Below are 14,376 nucleotides of genomic sequence, written 5' to 3'. Positions count from 1 at the left end.
CCAAGGACCCTGAATTGAGTGTTGCACGTCTTGGCTGGTCTGAACTGGTCATCACAGCATTCTGTATTTATTTGAACTCCTGGCCTCCAAGTGCAACAGTGTTTATGCAATCGTACAAAGTAGTGGAAGGGCAAAACAGGATATTAGTCTTCATAATGCGGCTGTGACCGGGTGAAGCGCATTTCCATAACATTTATTTAAGGTACTTAAGTTGATGTATTTCAGCCTCTACAGCTCTGTAATGTGGTAATTACCCGGTACTTAAAGTCAGTAGTAGTAAAAAATGGAACAGGGTTAGGAGAGCAGAGTTTAGTAAACATCGTACTATTAATTCCTATCGAACTCTGTTTTGGAGTGTCTGTACATTAGGACAACGTCGGTTATCTTGGAACCCTAGTCTTTGAGTCAGGTCAGTGTTCTGTGCTTATTCCTTCAATTATTCCTTCATTAGTTTGTCTCAAAGGAACACAGTACAGTGGTCCCAGCAGCACCCAATCCGAACCGTCCTCCTAGGGACCGTCTGGTCTGTGCTGAATGGAACCGAACAAACTACAAGCATTATAACGTCAGTAGTAGTAAAGTATTAGGTAGTCTGCTTTGTGGGCTAGTCGGTTTATCGGACGCAATAAACTTGTTTATTGAGTAACGAGTTCTAAGGCCTAAAAAAAAAAAAAGTTTGGATACGGTTTCCGACCGACCCTGTCAATTTATGTGTGACCCAAATTATTTTATGAGTTTGCGAAAAAAAAGTAAAAGAAAATTAAAAGTTTTGATGCAAACTATAATTACGTTTTTGTACAGCACCTCTTCATTCTGTACAAGGATGAGCACATTCATTTTAAATGAAAACAACCTACCTAGCATTCTCTGTCGCTTGAAAAAATTAAATAAAAAAATTAAATAAAAAAATTAAATAAATTCCCTACTTACCCATGACCTCAACTGACAACCAACAGGAACCAAATTTTATTTTTTTTAGGCCTAAACAGTAGGTGGTAGCCATGAGTGTACTGTGTATTGACAGTGAAACCATGAACCCAGGGCCCTGAATGTGCTGGGTTCGCTAGTGCCAGTGAGGGTGGGTGGAGAATGTGTTCCGCCGTGGGGGGAGGGGCCTGTGTTGCGGTGATAGGGGGAGGGGTGGGGGAGTCAGCTGTGTGAATTGTACAGAAGCTCATGTTGTTCTCCGGACCCTGCTACTTGAGGACCACGGGTCTGCTGGGAGAGAACCATAACATGAGGCTCATTAAGCAGAAGTGGCTGAAGTGAAGTGGCTTTGTTGGAACTTTTAAAGATTGTGTTGATGTTGTGGAGTTTGTTTTGTTGTAGAACCTTATTCCACCTGAACATACTATGAGTTAATAAGAAGTTAATAATATCTAGCTTATGGTGATGGCTAATAGAATAGTTAGTGTATATGAAGGCAGCTGTTAGGATTTGAGTGAACCTGAATGGCGCACTGTAAACATTGAGGTAGCACGTTTACAACTTGGCTGTAAAGGTGGTAAGGATACGAAATGCAACGATGGACAACTAACATCTTCATCAGTGGCACAGCGAGGCTGTCAAACTTTTAAACTCTCTCTCCAGTCCAGAGTCTTTAGTGAGAGTAGATCTGGAAACCGTTTAATGCCATTATGAAATCCTTGTGTAGTGTGGCAGAATGAATCGCATTGGCAACCCGTAACTCAATAACCCTAAATCGACGTGTGTGTGTGTGTGTGTGTGTGTGTGTGTGTGTGTGTGTGTGTGTGTGTGTGTGTGTGTGTGTGTGTGTGTGTGTGTGTGTGTGTGTGTGTGTGTGTGTGTGTGTGTGTGTGTGTGTGTGTGTGTGTGTGTGTGTGGTTTTAAAACTGCCCGTGCCGAGGGGAGAGACGCAGTGAGCGAGCGAGCACCGTAGAGAATGGGAGTGAGCGAGTGGGAGAACGGCAAATCTTCACCTTTCACTGCCTGAGCTACAAAGGAACAGCTGTTTGAGCAGATTCCCCCCCCTGCCCTCCTCTGATTGGTTGGCCGTCTGTAGTCAGTCACTGGGCAGCTACCAGTGGCTGCTCGCAACATGAACTCTACCTCGCCTGTATCCACCCTACCCCCCCCGCCAGAGCTCCTCTCATCCGTCCTGCAGATTGACTCACTACCGTCACACACTTACTTAGTCACTAGTTTCACACACACACACACACACTTGCTGCCATCACACACTCGCTGCCGTCACACACTCGCTGACGTCACACACTCGCTGCCGTCACACACTCACTGCCGTCACGCACTCACTGCCGTCACTCACTTAGTCACTAGTATCACACACACACTGCCATCACACACTCGCTGCCGTCACACACTCGCTGCCATCACACACTCGCTACCGTCACACCCTCGCTGCCGTCACACACTCACTACCGTCACACACGCTCACTACAGTCACACGCGCACACTGTCGTCACACACTCACTGCCGTCACACACACTCACTGCCGTCACACTCACTCACTGCCGTCACACTCACTCACTGCCGTCACACTCACTCACTGCCGTCACACACACTCACTGCCATCACACACTCACTCACTGCCGTCGCACTCTCACTGCCATCACACACTCACTCACTGCCGTCGCACACTCACTCACTACCGTCACACACACTCATTACAGTCACAGCCACTACCGTCACACACTTAACCAGTACGTCACACACAAACTCACTACCCTCACAGAAACTCACCACATCACACAAACTCTACAGTCACAGTCCCTACCATCATAGAAAAACTATGAACTAACTGCCATTGTAGACAAACTCACTACTGTCGTAAAAAACCTCACTACAATCCCCACAGTAGTTTTATAGCTATTCATACTGCTCGTTTTTTTAAGCTTTCACTTTGAATTCGGTTCAGATAAAACATCACATTGAAGTAGGGTGAAGACAGCATCCACGGTCTTCACACCAGAAGTACCTCACCGTGAGGGCTGATCATGTTGCTGAGAGGAGATGGAGGGGGGGGCAACTGGGGAAGTAATCTCGTCCCTGTGGTGATCTCTTAACCAGCGGTCAACTGGGAGGTTTTTAGAGAACCTGAGCCACTAGTGAACGTTAGCGAGCGGCTGTAGTCATTAGTCTATAGTTTTTCGTAGTAGTAGTTGGTTGGAGTCATTTAGACTTGGATGCCTGTGATCTCCTTGCAAACCTCTTATGGTTGTAGTCCCGCCTGGTGACCACTCTGATCGATCTTTCTGGTTTGAGTTCAGGTAGGCAGGGCCTACGCGTGTAGGGACGAATTGAGGTTGATTTTATTCAGTATCGATACATAAACCAAAATAGCCTTCTGAACAAAATTCTCATCTCTTGCATACATATCCTCAGGCCTCCCATTTTGACCATGAATAGGGCAGTTATTGTCGTCCTATTTAATTCCGACTACTAGTATACAGACTAAACAAGGCCATTCCATGCTCCTCCATAGGCCGTAAATAGTGGTCTGAGCTGGCAGGTGTAGGGCTCAGGGAGCAGGTGTAGACGCTGTGATTCACTGCTTCTCCAGAGGGTTCATGTTGTTCACCACGTCACCACCAACGCTCTGAGCCGACAACGCGGGTCTGTTCTGCTACAGAGCTGAGGGAGCAGATCTACCTGCAGTTTAGACATTAGTCTCTGTTAGGCTGAAGGGATTCAGAATATCATGGATGTCCAATCTGGATTCAATACGAAATGCATGAGGAATGCCTGTTTTTTGTAAATGTTTTTCTCTATTCAGGAGTATTTTTGTACTTTGACAAGTGCTCTGTAGGTAGGTGTATTGTCTGTGTCCTAGGACAATACCACCTCAGGGCGGGTGCAGTTCGTTGCTCGGCGTCTTTTTGAATGTGATTAGGTTGGGTTGTGATGCTTGAGTAGATAGCCATCCTCTACCTCCATTTCAATTGAAACGTGTTGCTTGTTAAGCACTCAACTGCACCATATACTAGCACTGAGTTCTAACCTCAGTATCAACGCAGGCCCTACCCGGCGGTGTCTATTGGTACTTACCCAGGATCAGGGCTGTACCGTGTAAGCCGTACATGTAGTATTAGGGCATTTAGCAGGCGCTTTTATCCAAAGCGTCTTGCATAAGGACATTTGTCAGAAGAAAGAAAAACAACAATATATTGCTGTCGGTACAGTAACTTATATTCATAGAACCAAGTGCCGAGCACTAACAACGCTAGGTTAACCCATTCCCCGTATGCAACAAAGATAGCTAGGATAAGATGCTACACGATGTAGGTACTGTTTTTAAGTGAAAGGACGTACAAACATACATTATGTGTGTTAAACGGTGTGCGTGCAAAAGAGGGGTGAGAGGGCCGGGGTGGGTGGGTGAGAGGGGTGTGAGTGTGTAAGGGGGCCGTGCGTACCATGAAGTTCTACATTCTCATTGGCTACATCATTTGTCACATGGTTTCAACCCAACGCAGCAGAGCACACCCCCATAGCAGGTACATAGCTACTGTACTCATCCCTCCTCTTCCTCCTCTTCATCCCAGATGGCCAGGTGTGTCCCCTGGTGGAGCTGTCGGCCAAGCAGGTGGCGTTCCACATCCCTTTTGAGGTGGTGGAGAAGGTCTACCCCCCTGTCCCAGAGCAGCTGCAGCTCCGCATCGCCTACTGGAGCTTCCCTGAGAATGAGGAGGACATCAGGTGAGCGCACGCCGTCCAATCACCAATCACCCCTGGGCGTATTCTATCCAATTACCCCTGGATGTATAATGACCAATCACACCTGGATGTATAATGACCAATTACACATTCACGTATAATGACCAATCAAACCTGGGCGTATTCTGACCAATCCCACCTGGGTGTATAATGACCAATCACACCTGGACGGATAATGACCAATCACACCTGGACGGATAATGACCAATCACACCTGGGCGTATAAAGACCAATCACACCTGGATGTTTAATGATCATCACACCTGGACGCATAATGACCAATCACACCTGGATGGATAATGACCAATCACACCTGGACGTATTCTGACCAATTACACCTGGGCGTATAATGACCAATCACAACTGGACGGATAATGACCAATTACATCCCGACGTATAATGACCATTCACACCTGGATATATGTAATTATTACCAATCGTTCCTGGACAGATAATGACCAATTGCACCGGGACGTATAATTACTAATAACACCTGGATATATCATTATCTAGTACACTGAAAGTCTAATCACCTATTTGACGAAAACCCAATTAACAAATTAACACTAACACCTGAGAGGCTAAGTGTTATCATCACAACTGGAGCGCTAATGACAATTAGCGATAATGACCAATCACACCTGGACGGATAATGACCAATCACACCTGGACGCATAATGACCAATCACACCTGGATATATATAATTATTACCAATCGTACCTGGACAGATAATGACCAATTGCACCGGGACATATAATTACTAATAACACCTGGATATATCATTATCTAGTACACTGGAAGTCTAATCACCTATTTGGCGAAAACCCAATTAACAAATTAACACTAACACCTGAGAGGCTAAGTGTTATCATCAAACCTGGATCGCTAATGACAAATTAACCCTGAGGCCGAGGGTCTCATTACTAATATACAGGGACGTCTAATAACCAAATATTTTCATAGTTAATTTCCTTGGATGAAAGGTTACCAGTTGATACTTGTCACTCTGTGGTATCGAAGAAGAGGCTGTTGATACATTGGTGCCCAGCCTGATCCTAGCACAAGGAATTAGTTACTCGGCCCAACGGGCATATCTCCAAACCAGAGCTGACAGCCACAGTGCAGGTGTCGATGCACATGTCCCGTTTCATTAGATGAAGCACTGCGTTTGTGATGAACACCACATTGTCTCCGTTTTATACGCAGCAGAAAGACCACTTAAATGTTTGACTGTTGGAATTCTTACCCTGGTATTGAACCTGTGCACTTTCTCCTGCCCAACCGTCTCTGATCTTTCTCCTCCTCTCCTCTCTCCTCCTCTCAACGCTCTTCTCCTACTCTCCCATCTTATCCCCTCCTCCCCTCTTCCCCACCAATCTATTATCTCTCTCCTCTCCCATCTCCCCCTCTCCTTCCTCTCCAACCATCTTTCCTTTCTCTCCTCCTCCCCAACCAACTCTCTCCCTGTATCTTTCTCCCTCCTCATCTCCTCCGCAACCATCTCTCCTCAATTTCCTCCTCATCCCTCTCCTTCTCTGTCATTCTCATCCCTCTCTCAAAACCACAATGCTTTGTTTGCCTTTCACTCTCCCTCTCCCTCCCTCCCCCCCCCCTCCCTGCAGGTTGTACTCGTGTCTGGCCAATGGGAGTCCAGATGAGTTCCAGCGGGGGGAGCAGCTGTACCGGGTGCGGGCGGTGAAAGACCCCCTGCAGATCGGTGGGTTCATGTTTATAGGTCATCTCTCGCCAGGATATGCATAGCAATCACAACCTTCTATTCAAACAGAGACTCTCTATTGAGCTCCTAGCGAACCCTGCTCTCAGGGAGCTGCAGGGAAACGGCTGAGCTACACAGTCGGCCTCCGGTGACGAAGGCACAGAACCACGTAGAGGACAAAACCTCTCATGGTGATTGATAGAAATTCCTTACAACAGCCCAGCAGCAGTGGAAAACAGGAGATAAGATCCAATGAAAAAATACAAAGTACTAATGAAACAAAAATAAGCGCTTAAGTAAATGCTAAAGTAAAGACAGACGGGGAAAACAAAATAATTATTAAGTAGCCCAGTACCAATACTTCACAGTATATTACAATTAGGGCATTTAGCAGACGCTTTTATCCAAAGCAACTTACATCAGTTAATACACACATTGACACACCGACGGCAGAGTCAACCATGCAAGGTGACAGCCAGCTCGTCAGGAGCAGTTAGGGTTAAGTGTCTTGCTCAGGGACACACCAACACTCAGGGGGATCGAACTAACAACCTGTCGGTTACAAGACAGCTGCTCTACCTCCTGAGCTAAGCCGACCCAGAGCTTAGCTCAGTGTACAAATGCAAATCTACCAGTACTTAGTGTATACATGCAAATATACCAGTACTTCACAGTATATTAAAGTGTATAAAAGCAAATGTAAACAAAGAGGGGAGAATACTGGAACTTAGACCTACGGTCCATAATGTCCCTGATGTATGGGCGTGCAAGTATAGTAAATGTGGGCAGCTTTGGAAACTTCTGGTTAACTGGTAGTATTGAGAGGACTCTTCTGGTTGGCTGGTAGTATTGGGATGACTGCTGATTGCTGGTAGTATTGAGTGACTGTTCACTGTTCTAGTCGTTGACTGCTGCTCAACTCTATCAGGATGAGACCCCATGGACTATAGATTGATAGACTAATAGTATAAAGTACAACTAGGCTAAAAGGCACTTGCATCAACATGCGATGTGCTGAACCACATCCAAACTGCTTCAGTAGTAATGTGAAGGAGTCCTGCTCTTAAGCAAGGCAGGAGCAACGATTCCCTGTTTTCTATTACAAGTGCTCGCAGAGCTTTGCGTGGCATCCACCGTTATTAGCTGCCATGCAGTGGGGCTCTGAGGTAATGGAAACTCTGTTTAGTTAAGTTTCCCCGCAGACGAGCTACACAGAGAAGTAGGTCAAAGATATCTTTGTTTGTACCACGCTCCCAGAGTTGCACACACATCGCTTTCTGTCGACCAGGCGCTCTGGCAGAAGTGAAAGTCCTTCATGTGATATTCCCTCCTCTCTCGGTGCAGTTGTTGGGGGGGGGGGGGGGGGGGGGGGGGGGGGGGTTTGAGGGGATTTCCCTGCTGGTCCTCTGCTTAGCGCTGGCCGGGGGGTCGGCCAAGGGCCCGGGGCCAGGCTGCTAGCCTCAGTCAGCCCAGGGCCCAGGGCCAGCCTGCTAGCCTCAGTCAGCCCAGGGCCCGGGGCCAGGCTTCTAGCCTCAGTCAGCCCAGGGCCCGGGGCCAGGCTGCTAGCCTCAGTCAGCCCAGGGCCCAGGGCCAGCCTGCTAGCCTCAGTCAGCCCAGGGCCCCGGGCCCGGCCGTTAGCCTCAGTCAGCCCAGGGCCCCGGGCCAGGCTTGCTTGCCTCAGTCTGCCCAGGGCCAGGTTGCTAGCCTCAGTCAGCCCAGGGCCCAGGGCCAGGCTGCTAGCCTCAGGCCGCAGTCCGATCTAGCTTCTCCCTCTGACGGTTGCTTGACCCAAGGGGTCACCAGTGGTCAAGCCCTACCTGTTTGCAAGGACCAATTGCCAAGCACCAACAATCACTAGGTTAACCCATTCCCCCTATCCAACAAAGATAGCTAGGATAAGACGATGCTTTACTTTAAGTGCAAAGGATGAACTACAGACAATAAGTGCGTACATTAAGTACCATTTAGTTGTGTCTCATCCCCTCTGTGTGTACTTCCCCCCCCCCCCCAGGCTTCCACCTGAGCGCCACGGTGTTCTCCACGCAGGGCGGTCAGTCCAAGGGCGCGTACAACGTGGCCGTGATGTTCGACCGCTGCCGCATCACTTCCTGTTCCTGTACCTGCGGCGCCGGGGCCAAGTGGTGTGCGCACGTGGTGGCGCTGTGTCTCTTCCGCATACACAACGTGAGTACTGCGGAGTGTGTGTGTGGGTGGGGTGTGCGTCTAAAAATGTAGCTTTCGGGTGTTTAAATTAGGAATCGAAAGCTTGTTTAAATTTGTGTGTGTGTGTGTGTGTCTCAAGTTATGTGTGTTTGCATGCAGTGTGTGTGTGTGTGTCTATGTTTGTTCCTGTGTTTCGTTGAGCATCTGTGTTTGATCCCCTGTTTGGTTGCATGGTGTGTGTGTGTGTGTGTGTGTGTGTGTGTGTGTGTGTGTGTGTGTGTGTGTGTGTGTGTGTGTGTGTGTGTGTGTGTGTGTGTGTGTGTGTGTGTGTGTGTGTGTTTCCACGGTGTCTTTCGGTGTGTGTGTGTGTGTGTGTGTGTTTCCACGGTGTGTGTGTGTGTGTTTCCTCTGTGTGTGTGTGTGTGTGTGTGTGTTTCCACGGTGTCTTTCGGTGTGTGTGTGTGTGTGTGTGTGGGGGATTGTGATTAGCTCCTTGGGTGGAGCGTTCCATCTCCCCTCTAGATAAGAGGGGTGAGTGGAGCCTGGTACTCATGAGTACGCCTGGCGCCTCTGACACATCTGCAGAACACGCAGAGTGAGTCAAGGTCTGTTCTGGGGGATAAATCTGCTGGTATCTCTCTCTCACAGACACACTGGAACACGCTTGTGTGTCTGTGAACCGCACTGAGGGGGGGGGGGGGGGGGGGGGGGGGTGGTGATTGGGGAGATGGGGTGATTGGGGAGATGGGTTCCTAGGGCTGGGGAGGGTTCTACAGGTTAACCGGCTGGCTGGTTAACCTAAACCTTGTTCTCTTTTTTCTGGTTAATCTCTGGGATTCAGAGATGGGACAAGGTTTCAACCTTTTATGCATCTTTTCTTGAGGAAATGACACTCCTCACACAAGGAGACACACACACACAGGCACAGACACACGCACACACACCTCCCCCCCAGAGAATCCTTTGGGGAGATCCTGAGCACTTCTGGAGCCATGCAGCTCACTCTCTCTCTCCCCCTCCTTCTCTATCCCCCCCCTCCCTCTCTTCCTCTCCCTCTTTCCTTCTCCCTTCCTTCTTCTCTCTCCCTCTCTCTCCCTCCCTCTCTTCCTCTCCCTCTCTCTTTCTCCCTCTCTCCCCAGGCGTCTGCTGTGTGTCTGCGGGCCCCAGTCTCAGAGTCTCTCTCCCGGCTGCAGAGGGACCAGCTCCAGAAGTTCGCCCAGTACCTCATTAGCGAGCTGCCCCAGCAGGTCAGAGGTCATATAAACACATACGCGGTCGTCGCGGCAACCCACAACCCACCCACACTCGAGGTCAAAGGTTCAGAAATAACGACAGGTGTGCTGGCTACTGCACTCGCCGATGGAATCCGCTCGCCGTGTCCAACTCTCTTAAGCCGTCGCCTACAAAAATATCCCATGGTGCATTGTGCCCAAGCCCTGTATCTTGTGTTTCTAACACAACTAACTCAGACTATCAATAACTCAACACACCAAGCTGTCAGTAAGGATGATGAGCGTGGTGACAGCCCCGGCCACGGTCAGAGTTGGCAGATTGGGCCAGATTTCCACCAGGTTGCCAGATTGGGTGGGAAATCTGGCCCAATCTGGCAACACTGGCCGTGGCCGGGGCTGTCACCAAAGCTCATAATCCTTCGTTTTACTAGTAAAGTAACAGAGGCTGAGGCTGAGGAAAACCCTGTGTGCAGTTCAAACACAACAAGGTTGTCTGCATAATGGATGAATCATTTCACCAGTAATTACTACACAGTGACCAGGAAAACATTTACTGCCAACATAAACATTACTGCCTGTAACACAGATGCGCACACATGTGCACACACACTCGCGAGGTGTACAAGCTGTATAAACAGAGTTCACAAAAGGATTGTGTGTCTGTTAATACCACTTGACCCCTCATGGTTTCCGTTTTAGTTATTTAGCAGACAGCGCTTCAATCGAAAGTGTTCATGTCAGATTGTCTCCTTAGAGAGCAGGTATGGGTTAGAGGACATCTTCCTCACGGAGGCCTTCAGTAGGATTGCGGATGTCGGCTATCCAACCCAGTGCCTTTTGGAAGGTCTGCCGATAGATCAGTAGACTGAAGTGTGTGTGTGTGTGTGTGTGTGTGTGTGCAGATCCTGCCAACGGCTCAGAGACTGCTGGATGAGCTGCTGTCCTCCCAGTCCACGGCCATCAACACAGTCTGCGGGGCTCCAGGTACCAGTACATTACAGTGATCCCTGGGATATAGTGTGGTTCATATACATCTGGAACAATGACCACTTGGAATACCTACAGACACCATGTATGTTCTAGGCGAACTCTGTCTTTAAAAACTGCTACCACAGCGATGTGGTGAAGAATAATCCTTTAAAGATGTTTATGAAGAGGTATATGAAGTCAGACATAGCACGTGCCCTTCAAACGTATACAACTACTCGGAATGGGGATATCAAGTAATGGAAGGATAGATCATTTACCCAGTATAGTGCTATATGGGTGTTCAAATACAAACTGGTCCAATTAGAACATAAAGACAGTTTTAGCGACGGAGTGATATGTTAGCTGACATTTGGCAGCTATATTTGTGTTAATGAGTGTGATTTGTTTGATATGAGTTTGAGATCTATGACCGCATTAGGCCTGTAGGTGGCGCTTGTGTCCCACTGAATCCAGTTGGAGTTCCGATTGTAGCACATATTTAGTAGAAATGGGACGTCTTTATAAATTTCAATGTCATTGTATTTTTTTATTCCAGCCTCACATTGTTAAATTGGGTTTAATAAACGGGAATTTTTGGTAATGATCATATATATTGATTAGGGCATCTTAACACCAGGAGGCCTACAGGTAGACACTGGGGTTTGAACCCAGAACCTTTCCCTGGGAGTTCAACACCTTAACCCCCAGCCTGTGCGGCGTGTGTGTGTGTGTGTGTGTGTCCAGACCCCACGGCAGGCCCCTCTGCCTCGGATCAGAGCACCTGGTACCTGGACGAGTCCACGCTGAGGGACAACATCAAGAAGACCCTCCACAAGTTCTGTGGTCCGTCCCCGGTGGTCTTCAGGTAGGCTCCTCCGCCTCGCCACAACGCTCTGAACCGGGGCGGTCTGGGAGAGTGGCCCTGAAACCACTCGACCATTCTCTGCATTTATGGGCCACCTCTAAGATCTATTCCTCTGTAGTCACACTGCAGGCATTTTTAAGGACCTTATCATTTTTACGGACTTTATCTCTCTGCGAATCAGCTTTTCGGTGATTCGCAGAGAGATAAGGGGGTCTGGACACACACACACAAACACACACGCCGCACAGGCTGGGGGTTAAGGTGTTGAACTCCCAGGGAAAGGTTCTGGGTTCAAACCCCAGTGTCTACCTGTAGGCCTCCTGGTGTCAATCAATATATATGATCATGAGAGATAAGCTTCCTAAAAATTTGGTACCTTAAGTCACCGATTCAGTGACGCCTGGTAATGTTCATATTGTGAAGATCATCGTCGTTAATGAACTGGAAAAATGTAACAAGAAATACAAAGTATTTTTACTGACCAACGTTATTATTTATCATTTATAATTGGCAGACGCTTTTCACGAAAGCGACTCACCGCGTTCATACACACATGTTTCACACACCAACGACGGAGTCACTCACAGTCTTCGGGAGCAGTAAGGGTTTAGGTGTCTTCCTAAGGCTCAGAGGAACACACACACACACACACACACACACACACACACACACACACACACACACACACACACACACACACACACACACACACACACACACACACCCCCACCCCCCTTGTGTTGATGATCTTGATGTACAGTCACCCTCAGTCATCCCACTCGAGTGCTTTTGATTTGACCCTTGGTTCGTCTGTCTTGACGCCCCTCCCTTGAGGTGCGATGCACCCCCTAACCCTCACGTCTCCCCCCCCCCTCAGCGACGTGAACTCCATGTACCTGTCCTCCACGGAGCCCCCGGCGGCCGCGGAGTGGGCCTGCCTGCTGCGCCCGCTGCGGGGGCGCGAGCCCGAGGGCATCTGGAACCTGCTGTCCATCGTCAGGGAGATGTTCAAGAGGAGGGACAGCAACGCCGCCCCCCTGCTCTACATCCTCACGGAGCAGTGCCTCACCTACGAGCAGGTAACTTAACAATAGGACTTGGCATCGTGTAGCGTCTTATCCTAGCTCTCTTTGTTGTGTACGGGGAATGGGTTAACCTAGCGGTGTAAGTGCTCGGCACTTTGTTCTATGAACATCCTTACTTTACCGGCAGCCATATATTATTGCTTCTCTTTCATCCGACAAATGTGCCTATGGTGAGTCGTGCTGGATCAAAGCGGCTGCTAAACGCCCTGAATGTAGATGTTACTGCCAGCAATCCACAGCCACCGGGCTCCCGTTGTAGAAGAACACGCAGCATCGTAGCTGCGTTTGAGTGTTGAATAGTTATTTTTTTTTTATGCGAGTAGGGTTTCCAAGAAGGTTTACAGGAAGTACTTTTTTATTTTACTTAGGAGTTTATTGAGCAGGGACAAATACATTGTTTTCATTCAAAATATAAAATAGATTCCATGCATACAGGTTTCTAGACGAGACTAATTTGCAACCCCTGTCCCTGGTTAGGCCTTTACTAAAAGTTACACACGAATAAAAATACAGAAGACATCATATACAGGAGACATAAAGACAAAAGCAAGCACAATGAATAATGCGTGTGCGTGCGTGCGTGCGTGCGTGCGTGCGTGCGTGCGTGCGTGCGTGCGTGCGCGCGCGCACATGTGCCTGCGTGTCAATGATCACAGGGTTTATTCAGTTTCAACCATTGTTTTACTTGTGTGTTAAAAACCTTGAGCTCTGTCAATGTTTTGTTTTTCTGATGGTAGTGTATTCCACAGTTTAGTGCCTATTGCTACAAACGATGATTGTCCGAATGTGGTTTTGCGCTTCGCTGTTCTACAATTTCTGCTCCTTGCACCCCTAGTTCTAATTCTACTGTTCAGTTTGTTTATCGATTGGCAGAGTATTTCCGGTGCAATCTTGAAAATTAGTTTTAAAAATGAAAAGTTTACAAAGCTGTCAAATCCTAGTAAATTTGGCAATGATGCCATCTAGTAGGTTTCTGATCCATTATTTTAAGTGCCTGTTTTGTATAATGATTTTATTGGTGTCATTGTTGTTTGGTTGGCTTGACCCCAAACGGTTATACAATATGACAAATGAGAAAATATCATGGCAAGCATAAATTGTTGTGCTGCCTTAAGAGGTATATATTTTCTTATAAGACAAAAGCAATTTAAGTTGGTCTTGCAGTGTTGACTTGGTGTCCCTCCTCCTCCTCCCCCTGCTGACGGTGTCTCCCCCCCTCAGATCATCGGGTGGTGGTACAGCGTGCGTACCTCCGCCTCCCACAGCAGTGCCAGCGGCCACACCGGCCGCAGCAACGGGCAGACGGAGGTGGCGGCCCACGCCTGCGCCAGCATGTGTGACGAGATGGTGGTGCTGTGGAGGCTGGCGGTGCTGGACCCCACCATGAGCCCCCAGAGGTCAGACCCCACCCGGTGACCTCCAGGGCTTTGTACCCGCTCCCATGTTTCGTCTACTTTTTCAGACAGCGTTGTCAATGTTTATTTTCTTACGCCAATGGAGCTCTTTTGAATCGAGTAAACCCCAACAAATTGTAATTTGTAAGTAGAGACAACGGGCATCTCTGGTTCAAACCATTCAGCTTAGGTTAGCTCCTACTGTTAGCATGCGGCTACTAGGCTGCGCTTCCGTGAGGCAGGATCTGTTTAAAC

The 14,376-nt window shown here is 48.3% G+C and overlaps 1 protein-coding gene across 6 annotated transcripts in view; it reads left to right on the top strand.

The window, feature by feature from the left end:
- zswim8 (zinc finger, SWIM-type containing 8) overlaps positions 1–14,376 on the top strand; it is a 37,715-nt gene that overhangs the window by 3,708 nt on the left and 19,631 nt on the right. For all 6 annotated transcript variants that reach the window (XM_030379653.1, XM_030379651.1, XM_030379648.1 and 3 more), the window contains exons 2-9: positions 4,524–4,677; positions 6,319–6,413; positions 8,425–8,597; positions 9,716–9,823; positions 10,711–10,792; positions 11,522–11,642; positions 12,520–12,721; positions 13,949–14,124. In XM_030379653.1, coding sequence (XP_030235513.1) covers positions 4,524–4,677; positions 6,319–6,413; positions 8,425–8,597; positions 9,716–9,823; positions 10,711–10,792; positions 11,522–11,642; positions 12,520–12,721; positions 13,949–14,124 — 1,111 coding nt within the window. The remainder of the gene's footprint in view (positions 1–4,523; positions 4,678–6,318; positions 6,414–8,424; positions 8,598–9,715; positions 9,824–10,710; positions 10,793–11,521; positions 11,643–12,519; positions 12,722–13,948; positions 14,125–14,376) is intronic.

The sequence above is a fragment of the Gadus morhua genome, chromosome 15, assembly GCF_902167405.1.
Source record: "Gadus morhua chromosome 15, gadMor3.0, whole genome shotgun sequence".
NCBI lineage: Eukaryota > Metazoa > Chordata > Actinopteri > Gadiformes > Gadidae > Gadus > Gadus morhua.
The sequence above is the reverse complement of the archived record's forward strand: the minus strand, read 5'-3'. Positions and strand labels throughout refer to the sequence as shown.